This window comes from Nothobranchius furzeri, chromosome 8 (assembly GCF_043380555.1).
Source record: "Nothobranchius furzeri strain GRZ-AD chromosome 8, NfurGRZ-RIMD1, whole genome shotgun sequence".
Lineage (NCBI taxonomy): Eukaryota > Metazoa > Chordata > Actinopteri > Cyprinodontiformes > Nothobranchiidae > Nothobranchius > Nothobranchius furzeri.
This window is the reverse complement of record NC_091748.1, coordinates 57,194,068-57,211,541: the sequence shown is the minus strand read 5'-3', so window position 1 is coordinate 57,211,541 and position 17,474 is coordinate 57,194,068. Positions and strand designations below refer to the sequence as shown.

The 17,474-nt window shown below is 40.4% G+C and overlaps 1 protein-coding gene across 5 annotated transcripts in view; it reads left to right on the top strand.

Annotated features, from left to right (window-relative positions):
- Positions 1-1,208: 1,208 nt before the first annotated feature.
- Positions 1,209-17,474, top strand: part of LOC107393140 (voltage-dependent R-type calcium channel subunit alpha-1E) — a 172,629-nt gene continuing 156,363 nt past the window's right edge. For all 5 annotated transcript variants that reach the window (XM_070554154.1, XM_070554153.1, XM_070554152.1 and 2 more), the window contains exons 1-2: positions 1,209-1,344; positions 13,223-13,788. In XM_070554154.1, the coding sequence (XP_070410255.1) occupies positions 13,256-13,788 (533 nt within the window). In that variant the 5' untranslated portion in view covers positions 1,209-1,344; positions 13,223-13,255. The remainder of the gene's footprint in view (positions 1,345-13,222; positions 13,789-17,474) is intronic.

The following is a 17,474-nucleotide window of genomic DNA, read 5'->3' as shown; positions in this document are numbered from 1 at the left end:
ACATTTTGCATTCAACCACCGGATGTTTGGATCAAAATGTGAACCAATCAGAACTTAAATCAGGTGAGTGCCAGGCGTTTCCCATCATGCCCTAGGTTTTGCAGCCGGTGGAGAGCAACTGCAGCGCCTTGCTCCAAAATCTGCGGCTGCCTTGATCTCACGAGGTAATCGTTGCCTACGTAGGCATGACGTCAGAACAAGTCGGCGTCAAGTCGGACACAAATTAAAGCCGGTGTTGTGCCATAAATCGACTCGCTGCCAAAAAATGATTAGCCACTAAAGAAAGGAAGGGGGAAAAATCACATCGCTGGAGAATTGTTTATTTACATTTATACAACGTTTACATTCAATACCGGGCGCCATTTTACATTGTTTATTTATTTTTTTGTATCAAGGCTGTAACATAAAGAAAGCCAGTTCTTACCACAAACCATCTTTCAATCGCAAATATTGCAAAAAGGATTAATATATTCTCATTGTGAACGTTTAAGACAAATAGCAACACTTAAAACAACGTCCGAACTGGAAAAAACTAAGCTACTCATTTTTTGGCAGTGAGTCGATTTATGGCACAACACCGGCAAACACTGCGCGCCGTGTTTAATCTGCGTAGAACTGGCCAGGGTTATTTATTTCATCTGGACAAAAAATGTGCGTTTACTACCCCCCTGTGGTATAAATGTATTTTACAGAAGAAAAATCCCACAATATGCACACATGCAGGACTACTTGGTGACAACTTCCAATTCATTTAAATATTACCATAGCCCATTCACCCTCATTTAAGTAAATTCTTATGACACGTTTTGTATACCGAAGTTCATAGATTTATTCTGTGTGAGTGGGGACAAAATCCACTCTTAACAGTGGTGACAGAGGTTTATGGCAGTGTGTGCACGCTCTGTTCACAGGTGAGTCATAAATATCCGACCCGCAGTGCAGTCGCTCGTTTTGAAGGCAGGACTCCAGGTTATGGCCGCTTGTTATGCCGTGCATGCGGCAACAAGTAGGTTACCTGTGAAATTTCAAAGCATTCAAAAAACGATTTCAAACGCTTTCACGCATACATTTTAATATATAAATTGGGCTTCAGTTATAAATTAAACTTGGTCTATTCAATAAGGATTATTGGACATTAAGGACATTAATCGTGAACTAGTCCGATTGGTGTAAGTAACCTGGTATAACCCTGACTCCCCCTTCAGTTCTCTCTCATTCTCTCTCCGTCTCTCCCAGGAAAGGGGAGGAAAGCGAGGGGATAGGACGGCGGACGTGGGTTTCTACCGGCACATTTCCTTTTCTTTGGAAAGAAGAACGAAATGGAAGGGAGATCTTTGTTTTTAGGTAAGATTCTGCGTTTATTTTGGAGAGCATGCCATATACAAACACAGATTTTTTTTCAGGCAGACCTCTGTTCCTGCACATTATCTTCCAGTAACTATTTTATTTATATCGTCTACAAAATACAACTATATTTAATTTTAATGGGTTTTCCTTGCAGGATGTCTTATTCCAAATGGAATTGAAAAAGACAAGTTAATGGAAATGCTCTGAGTCTACTTAAGGATGGAATAAAACATCATATTCATACAGTCAAGTAGCAAAGTACCTGCTATGTAACAAAACTATTGCATCAGGCTTCTGCCAAATATTTATACTGAGATGCTCAGTGAGAGAGCAGGCAACATTATTACAGCTCTGCACAAACAGACTTTAATCAAGGTCTGCTAATTATTAAGTGGACCAAATTCTCATTTTGGAAAAATAAATCTCTCATTCAGTTCCACAGAGCCCAGGAAGAGACGTGGCACGACACATTCTAGAAGGGAGGAAATAATAAAACACTCCTAAAAAAATTAAGATTTAATTTGCTGCAGGAGAAAGAAGAGAAGTTTGACAAGTTATGAGAGTCTGAATAATGTATGTACTGCTTGTATAATTGATTTTAACTTACTGCTCACACCTTTTCCTATTCAACCCTAGGATAAAAAGAAACTGATAAAACACAACCTATTTATCAGTTTTCTCCAGTCACAAGGAGTTTGACAGTAAAGTAGAAGGCAGTTTGAATAATCAGTGTTTTAGATGACAAGCTGCTGGAGGCAAACACACACGACTTCATCACTTCACATCTCCTTTTCACTTTGAATAGGAGCCATTAAGCTCTTGCCTTTCACCAGTCTGCCCACAAGAGTGATCAGCTTTCACTATAATTAATAAAGTGATTTCTATTTCTTTAATTATTTTAACTAATCAATGAGAGAAATAAACCTTGGCTCGGATTGATCCCTCTTCTCTGCTCTGTCTTGTTAATTATTTAATCATGCTAACACTTGCCACTTACCACCCCTGGTGCCTTTATTTCCTGTTTTATTAATCGTTTCTTGTTGAGTGCACTGATTGGCCAGACTAAATAACACCACGCTTCTTGGCAGGGGTGTAAATTGGTTTTCATGGTGTATAAATTAGTGTTTCTGTTCAGCAGAAGCCGAACGCAACTCTTCAACACTTTCTCAAAACCATAAGCTCAGTGTTCAATTGAACATCTGCTACAGGTGGATAAAAACCTCCAAAAATGATTAAAAGCACATTTTCATTGTCATCAGTCTGTCTTTTAGGATAATGGGTTAAACAGTTTTGTATTGCTAGCAGAATTGAAGAAATACATGTATTTCAGTTTATTGAAGTCATTTAAGTTCATTAGTAAGTTCATTAAGTCAGGTTGCATAAGAACTGGTTTGAATGCAGAAATGTAGTGTAATTATTGTATTGGCCTCCAGTCTAAAATCTGGTGGGTGAAAACCAGTTTGGTCAAACATCAGAGATTATTGGTATGTAGCCCATGTGCTGTGTCTCCGGGCTCAGGTGGTGAGCTGCAGACACAGCCACACTCAGGAACCGTTTCGGTGGTTTAACCCTCCAATCCAGCCATTTAAAACCAAATGTGAAGCAGGGAGGCATCGGGTCCCATTTTTTCAGTGTCTGGTATGACCCAACCACGATCTGAACAATGATCTCTCAGTCCCAGGACAGACACTCATCCCACCAGGCCACTGAGCTAAAGACTAGCAATTAGCTTTTTTCAGTTTGTCAACTAAAAAGCACAAGAATAAGATAGCTTTGTTTCTACTGGATTTGTAAGCTGCAATAATAATTTTTGTCCCACAGTGTAGAGCTTTTTGCTTCGTGGCTAACTTTATATCAGTTGGCTTGTGTTAGCGTAAGTTCATTGTTAGCGCTATACAGCAGGCTGCGACAGGGTTGTTTACGATAGTTGTAACTCAACTTTCATCAAAGTATTGGAAAACTTATTTAAAATCAAAGCCCCGTAGTCATCATCACACACTGGTGAAATTGCATCTCCACGTTTGACCCATCCCTATGTGGAGCAGTGAGCTGCAGCAGTGGCTGTGCTCAGGAACTATTTGGTGGTTTAACTCCCCAATCCATCCCCTTAAAGCTGAGTGTAAAGCAGGGAGGCATCGGGGCCCCATTTTAAAGTCTTTGGTATGATTTGAACCCAAATATCCCAATTTGAGGGTGGACACCCATACCACTAGGCCTCGGAGAAGGTTTACGTTTTGTGTGGCTTTAAATTAAATTATTGTTGTATTTGATTCAAATGGAAATAATATGTTGCTGAAATTGACACTAATGTGTTGAACACATTTCATCTGTCTGTCCAACACTATAAGTCTGAATCAAAAGTAAGTCTGAACGGATTCAAGAAGCTTTTAAAGAGATAAAAACTGGACATGGAAGGTGTTCTTCTTCCTCATCCACATAAACTAATGAGCAGGGAAACTAAATGAGTCTCTCCTTATAGCCACAAGCTGTAAATTATGATTTGTGTTTAATGCTATTGGCAGCCGTCTCAAATGAATGCTGCAATAATTTGCGGTTGAATTATACCTGCAGAGGCTGTTTTCTAAAAGTCCCACGCTTACCAATCTCATCAAACAGGATTCTCTGAATGAGGTGCTGGTGTTACAGGGTTTATAGCGTGGTAAAAGTTTAAATTAGGGGTGGGATTTGATTTTAAGTGAATCTAATCAGAGGCTTTGTAATTAATTAATCTTGATTTATCACATTTTAATCGTTCAAGACAATTTGTCTTCAATTAATGTTTTGTGTTAAATATAATGTTAGAGAGACACAGATTAAATAAACACTTTAATGAATATATTTCTGTAACCACAAGGTCTATTGATTTACTTTGGTCTCATAAAGGTAACCATCGTGGGATTTGTTGAGATGCATAAATATTAGTATATTTGTTGTTGACGAAGTGTAAATGGACATGGAACATTGTAAATGTTGTGTACTGCACTGAACACTAGATGGCAGCAGAACACTACTAACATATATAGAGGTGCAGTGTAGAGTTCAGGGGAAGTTCTGCTGACGTTACAAGATGAATGCTATGTGTATGCTTGTCCCTCCTGCTGTAATAAAGTCCATATTGATAAAATGACTGCCTGCCTGCTTTCTGCCAACTAGAAAACATAACAGTAAAAAGGTAGATTTTTTTCTTCCTTTCTTTTCTTTTTGAAAAGTGATGTCTCACGATTAATATATTTGTAGTTTTATTTATGTTTCAAGCATGCAAAAAACATTTAAATGGTCTTGTAGCCCAGGCTCTGCAGTTTTAGAGGTGCAACTTGATTACATTATTGATATATAGGGCATACATTTTAATGCTAACATTAAATAGTTTTTTTCTAAAATTTTTCTAATCCATTAATCTTAATTAACTTGTTAAATTCCCACTCCTAGTTTAAATGCCATGTAAACTTGATCAAAAACAGACTTGAAAACATTTCAGAATCTGTTTGCTCTTGTTTGCTCGCTCTTACTTGAGTTCATAATTAAAAAACTCCAATAACTTCAGTTAGGATTAAATATGTTAAACATAACAAGGCAAATGCATCACTTTTCTCATTGTTAATTTGCTGAAAGCATGGCTAGACAAAGAGAAACAAAATCTACAACATTCACTTTTATTTCTTTTTCAGTAAGTGTATCAAACTGATAAATGTTTAATCATGAATGTGCCCAGCGTTTCATATTTAGTCTAGCTGAGCTCTAAGGCCTGCTGTTCCACCAAAATCGAAAAATCTTCGAAGAAAAATGAAAATAAATCCACAACAACAGTTACCTTGCACGCTGACGGCCACACGCTTTGATCTATTCAAACTCATGGCTGTTTCACTGTTTATGCTTACGTAATGATAGCATGAAATTTTAATCAACCCTGCAGGAATATGGGGTTGTTGCTGCTGCAGAATATAATTTTAGTGTTGGAATTCAGCAAAGAACCATAAAATCAAAATATGATGACAGTCAATGAATGCATTAAATGAATGAAGAGTTCAGCGCAGCTATGGAAGAAGCTGACATCTGAATGAACCACACTTACAGGATGATAGTAAACAAACATGAAGGCATGAGTTAAAGATTCATAAAGATGACATTTGTGTTTGTCATTTAAATGAACACAACCAGGAAATGAATGCAAGGAAATGTATTTTTAAAAACTATACAAGATATTAAATCTTATCATTTTATTCAGAGGAGATAAATTAAAAACAGCAGCAGTGGACGGATGTTGCTGTGGGGGATATGAGCCCAGGTTTGGACCTCATCATTTTACTTATTTGCATACTTTGCTGCGTCTGTGTTCATTGAAATGCACCTTATTGAAAGCTGTAAATTCAATATGCAGATGCTGGCGTTGCCTAATGCGTTCCAGCCCGGCGCATCTAGTGGTTGTATTTTATGGAGGGTAACTGCACAGACTTGGGGTGCGGGTGGGGGGTGTTAGACCTTAGTGTTATTGTTTGAATCAGTCTATCAGATTTTTAAAACAAAGCTGTAAACTGACAGCATGCAGTACGAATAAAAAAAGTTTTGTTAGAAATGCTGAAACTTTGGCACAGCTGAGTGATCTGTGCAGCAAATCGTAATTTAAAAAAATCCAGAGGGTTTTGGTGCTTCAGAGACAACTTTTTTAATGTTGCCGTGTTGCTCTTCTTTACAGAGATCATTTAAAAATTTATTCAAAAAGCAACTTCTTAAGCTTTTTGGTCAGCATCGGTCCACTTGACGTGTTCAGGCCTCATGCGTTTCCCTGACAACCCTTAAGCCGAGCTCACTGTTTCCTGAATCTCCTTCACTTCACTAAAAACAAGATGGTTATTTTCAGCTGGCTGAAATTTCACACCTGACGCTTCTTCAAACACATTATCCCTCATAGTCTCAGGTGACATAACAGGTCCTGACACATGTTTGGCCACTGTGCCTGCTGATGTGCTGGCTGGGTGAAGTATGATGTCTAATTAGTCAGTCATGTGGGTTGTTAGGGGGCAGCAGGTGTGAGCTGGTACTTTGCTTGCCTTGGACTCGCCTTCTCGGCACATTATCGACTCTGCAAACACCTGGCTGTCCAGAGAAGAGCAGGAATAAAACACAACTTGGCTCCCTCAGAGCAGGCCAGACAGATTTTGGCTCTTTTTTTTCTAAGTAAGTGAGGCTGTGCATTAGATGTTTCTTAGTCATTTTAGATAATGGAGGTGAAAGCTCAGGAAGCAACTGAGGCTAATCAACAAGCAGCCTCTCAAAAGCTTATGAAGAGAATTGGAACAAACCACGTCAAACTTCTTGATGGTATGATTTAGATCATTGTGATGAGGCCACCAGCTGAGCCACGATGTATGAGGCTGTATGTTTTAGCATGGGTGTTTCTATTTATTTATGAATTTATTTATTTTTTAAAGGCTTTGAGGTTGTGGTCAGTTTCAGGGCTGGCTGGATCTGTAATAATGTTTTTTTTTATTTGGACACAAATCACACAAAATCCAAACCTTCATCCTTTATTTATATATGCTACTTATTTTTTTAAATAAACAACATTTTTTTCCATTTTTTAAATTGTTTTGCATTCTGTTTTTATGACAGTTGTGAATGGTTAGTTTGACATTTGGCTAAATGAACACATGGAGACAGCTGCAGCTGATTAGCTGTAGATTTAAAACATTCAGGAGCAGAGTTGGGAACTATTTCTGAAAGGTCACAACATTCTTCCTACATCCAAAGCTCAGCGAGCTCAAGTTAGATATAAAATGTTAATTCATGTGCTTTAATAGCTGCACAAGCCTGGTTGTTTCCTGACTTTGTGTTAGGAACAGCAGTAGCTCAGGAGGTGGAGCGGGTTGTCCAGTAAGACACTGGTGGTGATCAGAGGGACCAATGGCACCAGTACCCTAGCCTGGCCTGCCAGACTCCTCCTCTGTTTAATTCTGCACAGAGAAAGGGTCTGGGAACTCTCCTATTCAAATAACCCCACCCGTGAGAATTCTAACCGAGCCAATCAGCGCTGAGTAACGTACGTCACACACCACAACGCCGAGTTTGTCATAAACATGGCGACTGAAGCGGAGTTCGCTGCGGCTCTTTCCTCTGCTCTAAATGACTCTAATGTCTTTAAAACAACAAGTAGAAGCGATAAAAGCATTTCTAAAAAAAAAAAGGTTGTTTGCACCATTGCCAGATGCTATTTTTGACTACTGCTAAAAAAAACTACAGCGTCGCGCGATACAGTCAGCATTTCTGTCTTTTTTCTGATTGGTTATTGTTTGAGCTGCTTAGTCCCGCCCCTCATGAGCCTCTCTGCCTGTGAGTTACCAGACTCTTTCTCTGTGCAGAATTAAACAGAGGACAAGTCTGGCAGACCAGGCTACCGGTGTTCGGCAGGCCTCACCTCTGTCAGTGCGCTCCGGAGCAGCTGTAGCTACATTGTAGCTCATCCCCACCAGCGTGTGAATGGGTGAATGATTGACTGTGTTGTGAAGCGCCTTGGGGGATTGCAGAACAGTTATGCAAGTGGTACCAACCTGCTCACAGAGGCTGTATATTATTTAATTGTTCTCATTTCTGCAACAGATGGACTACAAACTTGTATTAATTATTTTTATTATGTATTATTTTATTTACTGTGATTTTGCTGCTTTGTTGTGTACTTTTATTATTGTTTGTGTTTTAGTTTTTATGTTGTGTTTTACTTTTTATCTGTACAGCACTTTGGTCGGCTGCCATGCCGTTTTTAAAAGTGCTTTATAAATAAAGTTGGTATGGTTATAAAAATTTGCTTTTTTTAGCTTTAAAAGATAAAATTGATCACAAAACCCTTTCTGTTTTTGTGGAGTGTAAATGTTTATGCAGTTGGCTCCTTTCTGGGGGTAACCTATTTGTCTGAACCAAACACCATACATCATCTAATTGTGCTGCATTCCTGTTCAGCCAGTCTGAAATATAATTTGCAAATGGATTCGAAAAGCACCAGATCAATAAGAGTTCTCTGAACCTTTTTGCTATTTATTTCTTATTCTGAAAAATCTGTCTCCATCCAAAAACCACACAACAGACCATTTCAGTGACGAAAAATCTTTTTTTATTTGTGTTTTCCTTTTTTTCTCTCATGTTGGGTCATTTTCTGTTTGCGCTGTGAACATAACACATCTTCATCCAATCACTTAAAGCCAGTTTATCTTCTGCTCCTTATGAATCTTGTGTCATTATCACACACACCTCTAACTCCTGAGAAAGCAAATGATTTAAGACATCACACATTATGAATTCAGTCAGTCTGGAGAAAGGCATTGCAGATTTGCAACAGTTAAAACCTACCTACCAGGCAGGGGTGGAGCTATGGGTGGGCCTGGGTGGGCGCATGCCCACCCAGTTTGACAGAGTGCCCATCCACCAGGGGCAGGGCCAGGCAGTAGCTTGGTGTTGTTGTAGCAATACCAAGATGTGGCCAAGCAAGTAACTGCTTAGCAACCCCAGTTATGTTGTAACAACAATTACAATATAAAATTATTGCTTTAATGAACCTATTGCAGAGAAAATATTCTGATGCCATCCCTGCCACACAGTGAGGTTCATGATTTTTTTTTTCTCAGAAGCGTCCTCCTGCCCTGGACTTCTCACAGCTGAACAGGGCATCTCCTGGAGTCTGCGGATGACATCATTGACATTGTCAGCGGTGTAAACTGAGAAAGGACTGGGTGTGAGGATGAGACCGATGCGCAGCACGCAGCGGACACGCAAGGGCCTTTTATCTGATGCTTTTCCTAGCACTTACTTTAATCCGGTTAAGGAAATGAATCGTTTCATCCGGGTATCTCTTCGGGTCTGCTTTAGTCCTCTAAGGCCATTTTATTTGGTTCTGTTTATTTCAATTAAATTCAAAAATACTGTATTAATCCCAGAGGGAAATTGATTGCTTTACTGTTGTTGTTATCTGGACCGGGGGGTCGGGTGCAAGATCACGGAGGTGATGAGTCATCCCGAACCGCATCGGCGCGTCGCTGTTTGTGGCCCTGAATGAGACAGAGCCCTTGAGAGCCAGTGAGGAAAGGGGGTGTGGTCAGAGGTGTATGCTGCTTAGTCAAGGTGTGCGTGTGCGCGCGCTTGGATCGTGCTTGCTGATTATTCCCTGGTGAAGGGCGCAGTTGCTGAGAATCATCTGATCTGATTTCTGGTTTTGCACCACCTCCTGCAGAACAGTCAAAAATCCTGATTTTTGAAACATGTGGTGACCTCTGGCAAGCTGCAGTCTTTTGGATCTTCAGCTCTTAGCTGATAGCCTGCAGCTAGGACGCTGAGAAGAGCACAGCAGCACACCTGGCCGAGATTAGAACCTGTCCAAGGTCCTGAAAGTTCACACAAGAGAGTTTGCAGGTCTTGGCCCAGAGCGGGAGTCCAGCGTCGGTAACAGTCCTTAAAATTGAAATTTAATGGAGATCCATGGAATAAATATCTAATATATAATCTTCTATCATAGGATTATTTGTGGTTTGAGAGATTTATTTAAAACATGTAATTTTGACGTGCACACGAGCGGCGCACGGCACACATCTCATATGAGCTTTGAAATTAATTAGGCCCATCCAGATTTTTCTAGGCCCAGCCATTTGCTACGTTCTGGCCCCGCCACTGCTACCTGGTTACTCCACATACGTATTTCATGAGCATTCTTTAACTCAGATGTACCCCTGAAGGACTTAGTTGTTCATCCTTTTATCAAAACTTATTTTGAGCCTGAGAGGGTTAAAACAGAAGCACTGCTCATTGCTTGTTTGTCTCACTAAAGCTGCAAAAAACTGATTTACATCGTTTTTTATGCATCATTGATCATTCAAATCAGTGCAGTCCTCAAATGTTGTCATTTAAAAAAATGCTTTTCAAGCTAATTTTGTGAATGCCAGTTGTGGATGTTCCTATTCTCATCATTTGTTTCCATTACATGCTCTTTCATTCTTATAGAATGGCCTACAGTTTAAATGTGACCTACAGATGTTCAAGCAGCCATTGCTTTATTACAATAAATCTGTAGATGCTTATTCCAACATGATTTGGTAGAACAGGTTCTTAAATAATGAATTTTAATCAATTGTAACTTAAAAATTGCTTTAAAATTATGAAATTTGATTTTTAAATGTATTATTTTGTTATTTTGAATTTGCACTTAAAATATAAGAAAACATCTCAAATGAAAAATAGGCTTGAATTATGCATGCAAAGAGCCTCTTAAAACATTTAATTAGGAGTAAAAACAGCAACAGAATCTCAAAAAAAACGACGTCTATTTCATTTTAGTTTTAGTACAGGTTTTTTTTTATTCTTTAAAAGCTTTTCTTAACTGACTGAGCTCCTAGCATTTGACATCTCGAATAACCTGCTCTCTCAGTGTTTGGTGTTGTACGTGACAATGACAAAGCTGCCACTCTAAAATCCATACCAATGGGGCAGAAGGTAATTTGGCTTTATCTGAATGTGTTCAATGATGTGTCAGAGACGGAAAACAAGCATGAAAACATCTCTCGCCGCTCTTTTCTCTCCCTCTTTTTAAAGACAAAGGAGGACAAAAACCAAAAAATTGTTTTGTTTCAAGTAAAGTTTTTTGTGTGAAACACAAAAAAACACAAGCACAACATTCATACATTTATAGCTTATTAAAGACAGTGGTAGGCTATGTAATACCCAGGAACAGTACAAATTACAGTAATGAGAGCAAACGTTATCATTCATCTCGGATGAAACCCCATTTAGTTTCTACTGACAGTTATAATCAATAGGAATTCATTCTACTACCACTTCTACTACTACCACTAGTTCATCTGCTGAATTAATGATAGATTCTACTTTATATATATATATATATATATATATATGGTGTGTGTGTGTGTGTGTGTGTGTGTGTGTGTGTGTGTGTGTGTGTGTGTGTGTGTGCTCTGTCTTCTCAATCCCCAGTGAGTTGTGGGGGATGGCTGCTTATACTGAGCCAGGATCCTCTGGAGGTTTCTTCCTGTTGAAAGGGAGTTTTCCTCTCCACTGTTGCTGCATGTTTGCTTAGTATGACGATTGCTGGTGTCAGTGACTCGATGCAACCTGCTGGGTTCCTTATATAGGAAACTTTTAACTAATTGGCATGACGAACAAAACTCAATTGACATGTTTTATTTTGTGCTTTGAGATGACTCTTGATTTGGCGCTAAATAAATAAACCGAACTGAATCCTAGCAAACAGCATAGCAAATAAAGCTGTCTGTCGATGAATTTCCTGAGCATATGGAGGTGAGTGAAGACCTCTGCAGGTGTAGGTGCGGGGGGGGGGGGGGGGGGGGGGGGGGGGCTGGTGCCTATCTCCAGCAGTCAACGGGCAATTAGGCGGGGTGCACCCTGGACAGACAGCCAGTCCATCGCAGGGCAATACAGAAACACACAGGACAAATAACCATGCACACACACACTCACACCTAAGGACAATTTAGACGGACCAATTAACCTAACAGTCATGTTTCAGAACTGTGGGAGGAAGCCGGAGTACCCGGAGAGAACCCTCGCATGCACAGGGAGAACATGCAAACTCCATGCAGAAAGATCCCAGGCTGGGAAGCGAACCCAGGACCTTCTCGCTGCAAGGCAACAGCTCTAACCACTGCACACTGCGCAGCCAGGAAGTGTTTCATCAGAGTAATTCATTTTTTTTTGGTCAGTCATGCTTTGATTATATTTATTGACAGTAAAATAAATGACTCAAACCATGATGATGGAAGAATGCAATAGCCACCAACACCCTGCTATTTTCACAGCTTCATGCAAAATGCAGCCTCCTATTTTTGCAGCTTGACATCGTTGCCTCACACGTTATCTGGAGCCTTTCATCTCAAAGGGGCCATAAATGTGGAAATCTATCATTCAGCCAACGAAAATGAGCTTTAAGAGGAGCAGCAGTAATAAGCAGTCTGTTGCAGCACATTAAATGTTTGGTGAGCTTTTTTGCTTTGAAACCAGAACCTTCATTGTTCACATAAAGGTGAGTTTTAGGTTCTTAAATATAATGGTCCTTCATTTTTGTGCCTTATTCAAACCAGTTAAACACAGCTCTGTTGATGTTTTATGATTGTTTTCAAGGGCTGTAACAGCTTATCTCATAGGTGCAGACCAGTGATATTTTCTGCTAACACACCATTAGAATATCAACACTTTCAGCTTTTTGACTCATTTACCAGTAATCTGTTTAGTGCTTAGTTAAATTATTTTATTGGGACAAATGTGAACGTAAGCTCCAAGGATTTATTTGATTTGTTTATTTCCTGTGCTGTTGGTCATAATGTTTTGCTTGCCAATCATATTGACCTTATGTGATTTGTGATAAAACACTGTAAACATGTAGCCAACATTTAAATCCAAAAAGTCTTTTTAGTTTCATTAAGCTTTCTCATCACGAACAAAACAAAATTAAAAGAGAAAAAAAAAACTAGTTTTACATCTTAAAGATTTGTATGTCTGTCTGGACCTGATAGCTTCTGTGATGCGGGTTTTTCAGCAGATTGCCCACTAATAAGATGTTCGGCAGTTTGATTCCTGGCCCATCCAATTACCAAGGTGTCCTCAGGAAAGCTGCTGTGTTTGTTTATGCGTGCCTGGGAGAGGTGTGGGTGAATGAGGCAACAGCACTGCAAATACCTTCTTAGAGTCTCAACAAAGTAAAATAGCAATATATGACACTGTTTCTAAATTTGTTTCAAAATCTGGTACGTGTTGATATTTAAGAATATATCTGATCCAGGTTTCTGTTAGAGTCTGATCTTGGCTAAAAAGGTGCATCATTAACATGTGATGCTGATTTTTTATCTCCTCTCTTATTTTCCTGCAGCACTATGCTGAGATCCCGGGCAGCCTTACCACCATGCTGGAACTGGGCTCATGTTCGGTCAGCTCTCAGTCCCTGACAGATGACCACAATGCTTTGGGGCTACCTGGAACTCAAGGAGGGCTTCGGTGTCAAGGAACCGGTTTGGGTTCGAGCACAGGCACGATGTGTGGCAGCAGCACCCCCAGGCATCACATTGTGCACCCGTCTCCTACAGACTGTGAGAGCTGGCAGAAGCACCAGACAGGTCTGGCTGGGGGATCCAGGCTATACTCTGAGGCTCACTCCCTACTGGATCCTCAGAGTTTGTCCACCAGCTTTGACATTTTCTACCCCTCCCAAATGACACCTGGGCAGGTTCCGCCCCTGCACCCTAATCGTCTCGGCCTCTCTCTCGACGTGGCTTCGACTTTTGATGCTGGGATGCTGGGGGTGGATGGAGATTTGGCAGTCAGCCCTAATGTAATCAAGAGACGACGAGGTGGCTTGATTGAGCAGAGAGACATTATCAAAGCACACCAGGCTCATAAGATACACAGCACACCGCAGGCGCGACGCAAAGAGTGGGAGTAAGTATGATACTTTATATTCTCTACATACATGAAAGTACACACATGTTTTTCTCAGGGAAAGTAATCCGTCTTGTTGCTTCAGAGTGACAAAATCTTATAATCTGTGAGTAAACAGAGCTGTCAGGTGGGACCAGATTTCATTCTGACGGGTGCAGCTAATTCATAGTTTTGCTGTAATATGTTCATTTTTGTTTTATGCATACATAATTGTTATAGTCCAGTAAATCTGAATATAAATGGCAACAAAAGGGGTCTTTTCTTGAGTCGGAAAAGGGTAGAATGCCTTCCCGGTTCAAGGACGAGGTCCTGCCTCACTTGGAGGAGTTTAAGTATCTCAGGGTCTTGTTCACGAGTGAGGGAAAATGGAGCACAAGATCGACAGGCGGATTGGTGTTGTGTCTGCGTTGTATCTGTCTGCCTTGGTGAAAAGAGAGCTGAGCTGGAAGGTAAAGCTCTCTATTTACCGGTCAATCTAGATTCTAATCCTCACTTCTGTTCACGAGCTTTGGTGACCAAAAGAATGAGATGGTGAATACAAATGACCAAAATGACTTGTTTCCCTTAGAGATAGGGCGAGAAGCTCAGCCATCCGGGAGGGGCTTGGAGTAGATCTGCTGCTCCTCCACACTGAGGAGCCAGTTGAGGTGGCTTGGGTATCTAGTTAGATTGCCTCCTGAGCAGCTTCATGGTGAGGTTTTCTGGGCATATTCAACTGGGAGAAGACCCAAAGGAAGACCCAGGACACGCTGGAGGGACTATGTTTCTCGGCTGGCCAGGGAATTCCTTGGGATTCCCCCGGGGGATTTGGCCCAAGTGGCTGGGGAGAGGGACGGCTGAGCCTGTCTGGTTGGCTGTTATTTTAGGTTTTGTGTGAAAATAAGTCCAGGTCTACAAATGTGCTTCACGAAAGTGACGTCAGCAAACCCGACACGGAGAAAAACTGAGGGAAAATTGCTGTAAGTTCAGCAAACTTGAAATCCTTCCTTCAGGAGGAAAATAAACCACCATAAATCTTGGCATTTTGTAAGTAGCAGCTACGCTAGAGGAGAGGAGACTCTGTGGTGACGCCATAATTTTACAAGCTGATAAATCTTAAAGTACATAACAGACATGGTCAAAACACCCATCATTAATTTTAATTTAAATTGCAGTACAACATATATGCGATCCAGGGCCTAAGGCAAAGTGGATTAGAATTTTAGCCCCATTGACGTGCATTCATTTTTCCGTTCTTCCGGGGAACCATGAGCCAACTGGAAAGGGGGGAGACTTGGGATTCCCATAGTGCTGAGATGGAAAAATGGAACAGAGAGGTTAATAGAGGATGATGATCTGAGGGAACGGATGAGAGAGACAATGCAAATGAGGTCAGACAGTTATGGGGGAAAGGTGATTGATGGCTGTAAAGGTGAGAAGAAGGATTTTGAATACAACTTGTTGTTTTACTGGAAGCCAGAGATGATGGAGGACAGGGCTTATATGGTGACTGATTGGGTTTTTATAAATGATACGTGTAGCAGAGTTATGGACCAACTGGAGCTTATGGAGGGACTTTTTGGTAGACCAAACAGGAGTGAATTACAGAAGTCACTTCTTGAGGTGACAAGTATGGAAGTAGAGTGGGGGTGAGAGAGGGGCGAAGGTGATTTAGGTTACGCAGGTGAAAGATGTTATTGATGTTGGATTGAAATGAAGGAGTGCTGTCAAGGATGACGCCCAGACTCTTAACCTGGTGGGAAGGAGAAACAGAGGAGGATGATAATCTGTCATTTAGCGAGTTGCTCCTGAAAAGACTTTTATACGAACCTATCTGGTTTGATTGTAACTTATTAATTTACATGGGAAAGTTTACATTTTAGCTTTGAAACAGAGCCAGTGATGATTTATATTCCAACCTTTATGGTTCAATGTGTCCCGAAAGTCTACAGACGCCTGTAAATCGCTGACAGGTTTAGATCATGTGTGCTGAAGTAGTTCTGATCGGAGTTTTGCAACCTGGTGTCTTTTACACATTTAACAAAATAATCATGGACTGGTGCAAATAATCATATGATGCCGAAAAGATGAAATTATAAGTAACTTTGGATAGAGGACATTTACTCTCAAATATCGTCTGACTAGTTGTGTGCCCCACTCACCCATGAACATTTCTCTCTTTTTCTAGCATCTGAGGTCACTCTGGCAGTTTTCTGCAGGCAATGAATACTCAACTACTACTAAATCTGATCTGTCTCTTTAATGTGAAAGGTTATGTTAAAACTGTCTGGTTTGATCAAAGTATAACAAAATCATCATCATCTTATAAAAAAAACACCTTCACACAAACCACAGGGATGCACAACGTGCTGTTACATTGCAGAGGATGATAATAAAGATTTATTTAGTCAAATCTGAGATATCTGAAGTCGCATGTCTTGGCAGTTGCTTTTTTGTGGGTCTGAAGCTGAAAAGTTTGGACTAAAGGACATAAAACACATTAAAGGTTAAGAATTTGAAGAGATAAAAAAAAAGCCAGTGAAGTGAGGTTTAAACTGGAGTAATGTGTTTGCTTTTATGTTCCTGTCAAAAATCTAACTGCAGATTTTGGGACTGTCTGAAGTCTTTAAAGAGCAAGTCACCTCTACAAGAAACTTACTTCACTCCCACTTCATGTTTAAAAAAGGCAACAAATGCTGTTGCCTGGCAGACCAAGAGGGCAGAGCCGCTAAAAAACACACACAAACAGGCTCACAACAACATTGTGACGTCATAATGTACCAGCTAATGTAATAGTGTACCTCTTAGCCAACAGCGGTTGCAGATTTAAATTCAAATGTAGTGCAGAGTTTTTACCTGAAGATGGCGCAACACTGACAGTTTTAGGCTGAATATTTAAATTTTAACTAAGATGCACTAAAGCGCCAAATTATTGACTACACATGTCTACAGCACTATTAGAAACTCATCTATATAGTTTATCAGCAAAAAAAGTTGATTTGGGTTGACTTGCTCTTTAAGGATTAGGGTTTGGCTGATTCAGCATAAAACAAATTATAGTAATCCAGTCTAGAGTTTTAAAATACATTAATTGCTGTTTCCATATATGATTTTGATTTTAAAAAAAGGCGCAAAATCTTAGATGAATGGTGTAAATGGAAAAGAAACAGAATTTGACTTCTCCACATACTTGGTTGTTGAATTTTAGGCCAGCATTGGTAAAATCCACCCACTGGCACATTTACAGTTTAGCGAGTGTGTGTGTGTGTGTGTGTGTGTGTGTGTGTGTGTGTGTGTGTGTGTGTGTGTGTGTGTGTGTGTGCGCGTGTGTGTGTGTGTGTACAGCCTTCCTGTCCTGTGGTGAGGTGGAATCTGTAGCTGATGATAGCTGTGATGCCCCCCCTTGGGTTTTTTCCTGCTGAAACCAGAGCCTTACCTCTAACCATGATGGCACCCTCTGTGCGCTCCCCCCTTTGAACCTTTTACACCACAGGTACCAGGATACCACTTCTTATCCTGAGCTTTGCCAAAAAGGGACAATGAGTTTGTGGGGGATGATTCTGCAGAAAGAGTGGGTTGGTCGATGTTAGATGGAGAGCAGATGACGTACTTTAGGAGCAGGGGAGGGTTGAGGAGAACAAGCATGAATGAGAACTTTTCCTGCTTGAATTTGCATTTGATATTTCAGTTCCTGCGACAGTTGTGTG